Source organism: Macrotis lagotis, chromosome 4, assembly GCF_037893015.1.
Source record: "Macrotis lagotis isolate mMagLag1 chromosome 4, bilby.v1.9.chrom.fasta, whole genome shotgun sequence".
Classification (NCBI taxonomy): Eukaryota; Metazoa; Chordata; class Mammalia; order Peramelemorphia; family Peramelidae; genus Macrotis; species Macrotis lagotis.
The window spans coordinates 223545897-223557971 of NC_133661.1; the positions used below are offsets into that span (position 1 = coordinate 223545897).

General features: G+C 33.5%; 1 protein-coding gene across 3 annotated transcripts in view; it reads right to left on the reverse strand.

The window, feature by feature from the left end:
• BTBD7 (BTB domain containing 7) overlaps positions 1 to 12075 on the reverse strand; it is a 78247-nt gene that overhangs the window by 5509 nt on the left and 60663 nt on the right. For all 3 annotated transcript variants that reach the window (XM_074235451.1, XM_074235450.1, XM_074235452.1), the window contains 5 exons: positions 10687 to 10847; positions 9238 to 9381; positions 7809 to 7998; positions 6017 to 6195; positions 864 to 1289 (listed from right to left, as the gene is read on the reverse strand). In XM_074235451.1, coding sequence (XP_074091552.1) covers positions 864 to 1289; positions 6017 to 6195; positions 7809 to 7998; positions 9238 to 9381; positions 10687 to 10847 — 1100 coding nt within the window. The remainder of the gene's footprint in view (positions 1 to 863; positions 1290 to 6016; positions 6196 to 7808; positions 7999 to 9237; positions 9382 to 10686; positions 10848 to 12075) is intronic.

Sequence of the window (12075 nt, forward strand, 5' to 3'; positions counted from 1 at the left end):
ATTCAATGATTTTATGTTTGACTAAGTTTTATTATACTTTATGACATTGAAGGAAATATGGAGTTATAATGTGATACTTGATTATGTGCACCTATATTCTCAAAATAATTATTGATATAATGGAATACTTTCATATGTTTAGAATTTGAGGGACTGATACACACCTTACAATCTAATCATATTATCTTATTTTTTTCTTGGATGTGATTTTCTTTTGTTGGGGCAGAGAATGTTTTCATCCATTAAATGTTCTAATTAAATTCATGAGTTTAATAAAGAGCCAAATTATAATGTGGTTCTCTGTCAACTACATTTATAACTACCTCTTTGAATTCAATTTTACTAATATTGTGACAGAATGAAGAAATATTTAGAAAATTTTTCCTCACAGTATGGCCTAAAGTAAAAACAATGAGACTATTATACTACAAAATCAAAAAAAAATTAATTTCCCTCAAAATAATATAACAACTTCAATTACTTTAAGTTTTCAAATCACATCCTTTTAAAATGTAAATACAGAATAACAGATTCAAATTATGTTTCAAAACCTAAGGAAATAAAAATTTCAAAGTGCATATGAATAAAAGAATATGTAAATCCTCATATTTATTTTTTTATTCCTTCTTGAGCAAACTAAAGCTGTTGCTTTCCTTTAAATAAGGGCAGAAAATTAGTGATCATCTTCTAGTCTAACAAAATGTATCTTAGTTTCTCTTGTTTAGTTTTCCTTTTCTTCCCTTTTTCTTTTCCCCCTGACAGTAGCATTTCTGAGCACCAGAGCTGTTCTGCAGGGCCAGAAAAGGACTTAGGATATTCTCTAAACCTTCCACCACTTGGGAAATGGCTTAGCCCTGACTTACCACTTGTTTTTCAGCAGTCATCACTGCTGCCGTTGCGGCGACTGCTTGTCTCCCTGCCGTGTTAGTGCAGTCTGGTGGTTCTGCTTTGACACCAGGTAAATAGACTGGAGGAGGGACAGCTTTGGGAGCTGTTCTTGTATGAAATAGGGAATGGTTGCAAGGATAAGAAAAAGAACGTGATGGATGTTGACTGGGAGCTCTTTGTTTCCAACCAACTTTGAATTGGCTGTGAAGTGGAGTAGCTGGGGGGTGGTAAGGGGGTGGTGGAGGAGGCAAGGGTGGATGGAAGGCCACAAAAGTGTCTAGGTCTGTAAACATGGTTTCTGCAGTGGGAGTACTGTTAACTCGACATCGCCCAGACTGCTTTACGGTCAAGAGTGGACTTTCATCCCCAAAACGTTCATCAGGAAAGAACTTGTGAGGATTCTACAATGAAGAAAAAAAAAAAGCTAAAAATTTTCTGGTAAATACTGGATTTCTGAAATAGCCATATACATAAAATTATTAAAAAAAGCAAACAACTTAAGAACATTTAGTAGGCACTCACACACCAATAAGAACAAAACTATCAATAAAAGGAACATAAAGGCAACATTGTACAGCTACACACTCCCACTCCCACACACACTGGTCAATTATACGGAATCTTTTGGCAAACAAGTCATCTACTTTTTGTTGTAGTACAAAAAATTGGTCACAAAGAGAGTAGAGAATGCTGAATCATTCAAAAACAAGCAGTTCACATTTCAGTATAATGTATGCAAAGATAAGAAAGTTAAGATAACACAAAATCATAGTTAAAGGACAGTAAAAAATGAAAACTACCTAAAACTTTCTCTAAACTGATACACTTCATACTTCATATTTTCTTTACCAATTTCCTTTAACTGGTTTGGAAAAACATTTTGATAAAAGTACAGAAATGTTGTTCTTTACAACATGTTTTCAAAGTTTTCAGTGTATGGCTTTTGTTTAAAGTTTCACAGATGGTAACAGATTTTGTCATCAATGAATAGAAAACTGTTGAGTGCATTTAAAATGAAGCACAGATCCTCGAAGAGAATCAAGGAGCTTCAGGGGGAGGAGAAAAGATTTCTTCATTCTTTTCTTTTTTGGTATTCAGGTCTTTCTTTTTTTAAACTTTTTTTAAATTTTTTTTGCAAGGCAATGGGGTTAAGTGGGTTGCCCAAGGCCACACAGCTAGGTAATTACTAAATGTCTGAGGTGGGATTTGAACCCAGGTACTCCTGACTCCAGGGCCGGTGCTTTATCCACTGTGCCACCCCTGGTATTCAGGTCTTAAGAGTCTCATAATTCAATGGAAATGGAACAAATAAAATTTTTCTTCAGGTTCCAATGAGGGCAAAAAAATTTTTTTTAAATAATGGTGATATGCCCAAGGTCACTCAGCTAGGCAATTTTTAAGTGTTGGAGGTCAAATTTGAACTCACGTCCTCCTGACACCAGGGCCGTTGTTCTATCCATTGCACCACCTAGGTGCCCTGAGATACTTTTTATATATAAAAATCAATACTATTACTCTTGAGCCATGTACCAATTTAAGGAAGTGGCTGGAGTGCTCTCTCTACCATAAATAGGGACAGCCAGATGGTGCAATGTGTAGAGCACTGTCCAGAGAGCTGTCCCTGAAATCAGGAGGACCTGAGTTCAAATCAGATCTCAAACACTTACTAGCTGTATGAGCCTGGGCAAGTCACTTAACCCTGATTGCTTCACATCTAGGGCCAACTCTAGTCACCCTGATTCCTATCTGGTCACTGGACCCAAATGTGTCTGGAGGAGAAAGTGAGGCTAGTGCCTTAGTATAGCCCTCTCTCATTCAAATCTAATTCATGGTCTTTTTTCAAAATGAAAGGCAAATGCTTAATAGAATAGCCAATTGTTTTCTGGTTTGCCTTAATTTTATCCCTCATGTAGTGGAGGCACCAAGGAGGAACAATGCAATTCTAGATCTGATTCTCAACAAAGAGGAAGAGTTACTTCCTAAATAGACATGATGAGAACAACTGGGAACGTATTTACTCCTTAGAAGAAAGTTAGGTAGTAATCAGCTAACTAGGTTCCGTAAATTTTTTGGAGATCAGTTTTTAAATGATTCATAGAAATAAGGGATAGGATCCCATGGATTTAAAGTTTTTAGAGGAAAATCATCTTTGGATAATGAAAAGTTCAGAAGATAGAAAAAAATTACGAGAAGGAAAAAAAGTGAGTAGACTAATAATATGTAAGCATACAGAACTCACAGACCAACTCGGATTTTTAAAAAGCCTAGAGTCAGAAGACATGATCTCAAATATGGCTTAGATACTTACTAGGTATGTAGTTTTGAGCTATTCACTTAATGTATTTGCCTCAGTTTACTCAACTAGATTTTTTGGGGGGGGGAGTTTTTGCAAAGCAGTTGGGTTAAGTGACTTGACCAAGGTCACACAGCTAAGTATTAAGTGACGGAGGACAAATTTGAACTCGGGTCCTATGGACTCCAGGATCAGTGTTCTATCCACTGTGCCACCTAGCTGCCCCAATTTCCTCAACTGTAAAAAAAAGGGGGGGGGATAATAATAAGGTTTTCTTAGCAGACTTGTTATGAAATAATATTATAAAAGTGCTTCCATAGTGCCTGGCACAAACTAAGTGTTTTTAAAAAATATAAACATGAACAAAAGACAGAAGCAAAGGTGACCACAAAAGCTTAACATTAAGAACATCAATTATAGTGTCAAGAATGACAATTCAGAATGAATTGGAAGATGGGGGAAAAGAATGCTAAGGATTACAAAAAAGGGGATACTGGGGAAAGGGTCAGAGAGGGATGAAATGTTTGAGATAGATAAGAGGATGTTTGCTTTAGATGGCTGAATAATAATAATAAAATGATAGAGCAAGAACTACCCAACATTATTTTCTTTATTTTTCTCTACTAAGGAGGTATTGGAAATGACAGAGCAAAAATAGTTTAAAGGGATCTGAAACTCAAAAAAATTTGCAGAAAGTAACGGAGGATGTAGTTGTTCAAGTTGCCAAGTCCAGTGTTCCTAAAGGCCCACAGGACTGAAAGGAAGATGTTCCCATCATTCAAAAAGGAAAGTGTGCAGTCTGTAAGTGAAAGACCAGACAACTTGACTTTAATTCCCAGAAAAATAAAAGGACAGTTAAACATTAAGAAAAGGCAACAGTGATCAAAAAGAGCCAGAATAACTTTATCAAGGGGCGGCTAGGTGGCGTAGTGGATAAAGCACCGGCCCTGGAGTCAGGAGTACCTGGGTTCAAATCCGGTCTCAGACACTTAATAATTAACTAGCTATGTGGCCTTGGGCAAGCCACTTAACCCCATTTGCCTTGCAAAAACCTAAAAAAAAAAAAAAAAACACCACCCCAAAAAACAAAACCTTTATCAAGACTAGGTCAAGCTAGACTAACTCAATGTTCTTTTATGAACAATGGAGGCCTTTGGCTACATAAAAAAAAAAAGACATAAAGTGTAGGGTCATGGAGGGAATGCTTCTGTTGCCCACTGTTCTGGTCAGATCACACCTAGCATATGATATACAGTTCTAGGAGCTTCATTTTGGGAAGGGCAATGATGAGCTGGAGAGTGGGCAGGAGAAAATAACTAAAGATGTTAAAGGGTCTAGTTGAAATAACTAGGGAAAAGAAAAGTATTCAGGTTATTTAAAAGAAAGATTTAGACTTATTTTGCTTAACCTCTTGGGCAGAATGTCATGGGTAGAAACTGTAAAGCAGGAAATTTCAATTCCTCTATAAATTAGTAAATGGACTGATGAGTTCCTGGGGCCAGATAAATTTATCATCTTGGCAGCCAATCGTTTATGACAAGGTATTCTTCACCCTTATTTGGACTGACAGCTGGATAAAAACCAGAGTCTGACATATATTAGGTAACTAGGTGACATAAGTAGATGAAGTGCTGGACCTGGGGTCAGGAAGACCCATGTTTAAATCCAATTTCAACTGGGACATTAATGCATTGTTGGTGGATTTGTGAACTGATCTAACCATTCTGGAGAGTAATTTGGAACTATGCCCAAAGGGCTGTAAAATTGAGATGCCCTTTGATCCAGTAATACTATTCCAAAGATAACTAAAAAAAAGGGGAAAGAAGCTATTTGTAGCAAAATATTTCTAGCACTTCCTTTTGTGGTGGCTAAGCATTAGAAATCAGAGGGATACCCATCAATTGGGAAATGGTTAAATGACTGTAATGGAATATTATTATGCTATAAGAAATGACAAGTGGGATTATTTCAGAAAATCCTGGGAAGACTTACATGACCTGATGCTCAGTGAAGGAAATAAATAACGAGGAGAATACTGTACACATAACCAGCAATATTGCTTGAAGAAGAATTGTTAATGACTGAGCTATTCTAAGAAATACAACAATACAAGACAATTCCTAAGGTCTCCAGAGAAAGAACTGATATTGTTTAAATATAGACTGAAGCATGCTATTTTTCATTTACTTTTTTCCCACTTTTATTCAAGCCTTTTTATTTAAAATGACTATTATGGAAATGTTTTATGTAATTGCACATGTATTACTTATATTTGATTGTTTACCATTTTAGGAAGGGGGAAAAGGGAATGAGAGATAGAAAGAAGGGTAGAATTTGGAAATCAACTTTAAATAAAGACATTTAATTAAAAAAAGTCCAGCATCAGGTGCTTACAAGCTGAGTGACCCTTGGAAAGTTTCTTAATCCTAGTCAGTTTTAGTTTTATCAGGAGTAAAATGGAGATAGTAATAGCACCTACTATGTTCTAGGGTTGGTTTAAGGATAAAGTGAGGTAATGTTTTAAAGTTCTATGTTATTATTATTTTAAACTTTTTCATTTTGAAAGAACCTACTGAAGCTTGAAAATCAATGGCAATGCCCCTGAGAGTTCAGGGACACAATCAGACTAACAGTGAGGACTCAATTGAGTTTACTAATTGATAAGTTATTATCTTAGAGATATCAGTAGTTAATAAGTTAACTCTAATAGTTATTGTGCCAACACAAGACAGGGAAAAAACAGTCAGTATTTGAAAATGATGCCCTAATACCCAAAATGTACACAATAATTAGCATAGTTCCTTATTTTTAAATTATTTAAAATATTGTTCCTACCTGCAAAAGCTCTGCAGCAGCATCTGCCAATCCAAACTCTCGCAACACTCTAATCTGGATTTCATAACTGACAGTAGCTCCTTCTCCACAGTTTAGAGCATAGGCTCTCTGCACCTGCTCAGTGTGACGCAGTTCCTGCAGTCGTTTGACCATCTCTTTCATAACCAGGAGACGAGGAACTGAAAACAGAAGGGCAATTTTTTTTAGTAAACTAAAATGGCTCATTAATTGTGTCATTGCTTTTATCTACAACAACACAAAATATCTAACTAGAACAATGGAGGCTATTGTCATGGAAATAATGAATTCTGGGAAGTAGTCCCATTATTCAAATTTGCTCTATATATTTTCATTGTGCTGGAACTATCACAATGAAGATACCTAGGAATCATAAACACCTTAAGGGAATTTTTCTGTACTACAAACAGAAATCCAACATGATATTTTCAAAATTCACAGTAAAATTAACTAAAGGAATTGATATTTCATATTATTAACTTATTTTGCATTTTCAGTATACAGTATCTTTGTAGCAATAGCAATCTGAAATAAAACATGTGGATTCTACATTAGAAGGAAACAACACGGTGAAGTGGAAAGTGGGCTAAACTTGGAAGTCACAGGACCATGAGTATAGATTCTTCTCTGTCACTTAAAACCTTTATGACCTTGGACAAATCACTTAAATTCTGTGGGCTTCAGTGTACTACCTTGTAAAATGAAGGAGTTAGGCTAGATGAATGATTTCTAAAATTTCACCTAGCTCTACATCTATGATTCTATGACTTCTAATTTTATGAGTTCTTGCCAAATTGTGATTGTGAATAGATTTCAACAAGGAACAGATAAAAATTTTATGGATTTATGTATGAATCAAACCTTAAAATAGTTATCCATAAAGTTGTAGACCTACTACTCTACAAATGACTATCAAGTGTCACTTTACCCCCCAAAGAATATAAGCTGTTTGTTTTTGCCATTTGCATTCACAGTATATAACATAGTATCTGACACTCAGCAGGACCCTAATAGATGTTCAAAAAACTTAACTGACCAAAATAAAAGATCTATGGAAACCATCAAGGAAACCTGAAGTCAAAGAAATATAATTGAGTTAAAAACTAGTTTGAATAAAATTAGAAATGACAGTCATAAATGACTACTGAGAAAATCTAAAATGAACTTTCATACATAAAAGGATGATTCCAGGAAAGACAACTATATACTGCCATGGCTATTTGAATAAAATATCTATCACTGTATGGAGACTTTGTGTGTCTAGGAATATACTTTTTTTGGTTGACATTCTGAATATAATAATACAACTGCTGTTAACTTTTTCTTTCTGAGCAATTTTTAACTCCAGGATATAAAATAGGAAGAGTGGGTACTGTAGATTTTCTCTAATATGCAAGTCTTCAAATCTCTCCAAAACAGAAATTATACGCCAAAGATAAAAGCAATTTAAGCCCTCTCCAAAGTAGGTAAAACAAACAATAATTCCTGGGCTTCTTCAGTGTTCTGTTTTCACTTCCCAAACTCTTAGCAGTGAGGATACACTAGCAGAATCTAGAATCCAACATAGCCTACATCAAAGTCACACCTGCAACCTAATGAATTTTAAAAAAGTGGGTAATTTCATAAAAAATTAACAAAATTGATGCTAAAATTAAAAGTGGGAAAAGAACAGAACAATGGATGATAAAGAGGGGAAAATAGCGTAGAGATATTATTTAAAAATGAAAAAATAATTTATTTAATTACATGTGTATACTAAGTATAAAAGCCTTACCTGGAATTTCATTGGCTACAACAGAAGGAGGACTGGACTGGTTACTGCTTATTTGCTGGTGACTGATCATATGACAACACTGTGGTACTGCATTGTTTACCATATAAAGCGTGTCTGGAACATTGGACATTCTAACCATTCGTAATCGAACAAGATCTGTTTGTTCCACCATCATTTCATCTAGCACTGACTGAAATAAATCATTCAAAATAAATAAGAATTAGATAAGACATATTACCATTTAAAAATCCCTTTTCCTAGAAGGTAATTACTTCAGATATATCTTTAAAAAAAGGACAAAGAATTTGCTTCTAGTTTATAAATTTTCATAATTTCAATGAAAGAGATAATCCCAATTTCCTTCATTTTAAAATAACTCTTTTGTATTGGCTTATCTTTAGCACTACTTTTTACTCTAGTCAATATAACCATAGATTTAGAACTATAAGTAAACTTAAAAGGTCTTCTAGTTCAGCCCTGCATTTTCTAGATGAGGAAACTGAGAGGTTACCTGACTTGCCTCACACAGATAATAAATGGCAGAGTCAAGGCTTTTGACTCCAAATGTAGAATACTTTTCAATATATCACTCCCCTATAATTTGCCAAATGGAAATCTCTTGCAATTTCTTTTTGTAATATGTTACTTAAAAACTCTAATAATGAATATTGAGAATGATTTTTTGATAAAGGCACAAAAAAATGTACTTTCAAATAATAAAAAGTTATGCTTTCTTTTTTCAGAAGGCTTAATGACTGCTATTTAAAAAGATAACTTATTCTATGTTTTCTACTCATTACAGTATTTCAATTTAATTTTTATTATGTATTGTCCATGAGGACTACTAATTTGACTAAACTGAAATTATTTCCTATTTTGGATACTTATTTGGGGAATAAGTAATTGCTTGTGGCTGGCTTTTTAAGGAAAACTTTTAAGAGCAGTATTAGCAATGTACATTTTCTTAGTTTAATGAATAAACTGAATGGGGCTTGCCTCAGAGTTAGGAAGACAGAGGTTCAAGTACTATCTCTGATCCACAGTGACTGATTCTCAGTCATTTACCCTCTTTGGACCTCAGGCAATGCTGAAAATTGCACAGAAAGGAGCAGAAAAATATGCATTGATAGACAAAGTTCTTCATTGAGAGTTCTCCATACTAATGAAATTATAGGTACTTTTTTAAAAGAAAGAAAAATAATCTTTCAGAATATTTTCCCCACTTTGAATGACTATAAAACAAAAGAATATTTAAGGAAAAAGCGCAATTTTCTTAAAGACAAAAATTACCAACCAGTGTTAGTTAGGAAAAATGGTTTTTGAGAAATCAAAATATTGTAAATGCTTAAAACAGACTAAACTTTTAAAAATATCTTTTAGATTTTTTTCACCAATTTATATTAAGTAATCTAAAAAAAATTTTCATTACCTTTGCTTCATCAACATAAGGAGAGAATAGTCTTGGTCGAACATATATTCCAGCATTTTTTTGACGTAGCCATGCATTTGATTTTCCACCTTCAGCTGTAGGAAGCATATCTGATGGAGGAGTACTAATCAAGCTTCTCTTCAGCTTTTTAAAAAGATTAGAGACTTAGATAAATTACAGGTACTGTAAATATCCCACAAGAATGAACTATTTTTGAACCATTAAAATGATCACAATCCAGGCATATAGATAAAATATCTACAACTGTAAAATATTTTCTGAATAGGTTCAAGTAACCTAAAAAATAATAAATAAAAACAGTTCTTTGGACCTTTGAAATTTTTTTAAAATAAGAAGCATAGTCCTTTTACAATCAAGGAAGAGAACTCTAAGCAAGGATGAAAATGGAATAATCACTACAACACTCAAATATTTTTTAGTGGATCACGAATGAAATCAAAATTTATTAAAAAGATGTATTGAATTGGATTTTGTAAATTAAAAAATAAATCTGCTCTTCCTTACTAATCAATCTTTGGAAAGTCTAATGAATTTCTCTCTTTTGCTTTGAATTTTTTTTTAAAAAACAAAACCAGGGGCAGCTAGGTAGCACACTGGATAGAGTACCCAGGAGTACCTGATTTCAAATCCAGTCTCAGACACTTAATAATTGCCTAATTGTGTGACCTTGGGTAAGTCAATTAATCCCATTACTTTAAAATAAATTTTTTTTTAAAAAAAGGAAAAACAAAACAAAACCAATTTTCTTTCTCTGCAAATCCCTCTCCAAACTGGATTAAGTAAGAAAAATAAATTCTTGTATTACATATACATAATGAATTTTTATCTATTTCAAAATGTTTTCCCAAGCTGTAAAGCAATAAACAAATTGGTTGATGGTGGCAGTTGATGGTGGTAGTAATAGTTATTAGTTGTCGTCAAAGTAAAAGAACAACGCGATAATATTTAGATATGACTTTCTGGTTTAGAAAAGGTTTTAGGATTTAGGATTATTGATAGATTTTGAGTTCAGTCATCTCAGAAATCATCTAGTCAACCCCTATATTTTATAGTTAAGGGAACAGATACAAAAAAGGAAAGTGACTCATTCAGGATCAAAGACTCAATTACATTCAGGCTAAAAACTTATGTCTTTTTAAACTTAGTTTAGTCTTCAATTGGTGCTAAAAATGTAATAATTTTTTTTTAAAAACAGATTCTGATACTTCTTGAATTAGAATTTATTTGACCTTAATGTTGGTAATATACATTAAAGTACAACATAAAGCATACTCTTGAAAAATATATTCAAGCTGGATTTTAACTGATTATACAATATCCTATAACCCAGGGGAGAAAATGGAATTATCTTCACTTAAAGAGATTAACTTTTATTTTTTTATTCCTTTCCCCACAATGAACGAATAAAGGAGAAGAAAAACCACTTACTGCATCACTCAGAACTTCACTGTTCATAGGTAAAATATGTTCAATTCGAACAAAGGGTAAGAGAGAAGAGAGAATCTCTCTAAGTTCCTCAATATCAAGGTCTCTCCTCTTCACACCTCTCTTGTTCACACTATGAGCAGTACCACTTATTAAGTTTGGTTCTGTTGGAGAGATAGAAGGAAAATTAAAGTAATAAGTAAATTAGGGTTTCAGGAGGTGAGATTTTTTTCCCCCTGGAGCTCTTATGTAAGACATCTTTTAAAGAAATTATAATGAAGTTATTTTTAATTTGTAAAAAAAATGTTAATATAAAGCATTTTGTGAAAAAGGAAAAGTTCAATAGTGTGAATAGGAAAAGGAACCTTTAATAAAATAATTTTATATTTTATGTAGATTTTATTCCTTTGCTTCAATTTTGGAAAATAAAAGGCTACCGAAATAAAGTAAAAAAAAAATCAAAAAATCCATCTCTACCCTCATTTTTGTATTTGATTTTTATCTAAAACTAAACATCTAAAACTGTTCTTTATTCAGAACTGTATATGACATCACCATTCTCTACAATTTACTCACCATGTCTCTAAATTTGGAGTTATTTGACTCTGCACTTCTCATTTTGAATAGTGCCTTTCTAATAATTTCAATTTTGCAGCAACTCAGAATTTGTCTCATATGGATTATTGCAACAGTCCTCCTTTCCAAAATCTGACTGCCACTACACTCTCCAAATTCTTGGGGCATGGTCATTTGGTCTTTCAATGCACCATCAAGAGGATATGTTTCCTTCCTCTAAGTATTATTTCCCCAAAGCAGAAGAAGGTAAATTCTCTGAAAAAAAGAGACTGTTTTGCTTTTCTATTTACATCTAAAGTTGTAGGAGAAATATCTTAAACCCTACTCCTAAGCAAGTTAGACTAGTTTTCTTTAAAAGGTTTTGAAACAATCCCTCAGGTTCAAGGGAGTCAGGAGACTGACCACTTCCTGGTCACCTAAACACAAAACAGTTATAAGGAACTCCAGGATTATCTCTGATGCATAAACTATGATAGGTAATTTAGGCAAAAGGGAATTTTACTCAATTCATTTGAGGCATTTTCAAATGTATATCCATTAAGTAAACCTTTTTTTAATGATGAAATGATCAATTCATTTTGTACTAGTATTGAGTATAAACTGCCAATGAGTTCTGATCTGGTTGGCAATTATTAAGTGATTAATAAATACCTTTTCTTTCTCTCATTCATATAAATTGTTTCTTAGAAGTGTCTTTTTAAAAGTTTTAGTTATGTAACTCCTGAGCTCAAAAATATTCAAGTGCCTGCTACTGTCACTGAAGTCACACTCTGAAGCAATCCCTCTCACTCAGTTTTTACAAGTCTCATCCAATAT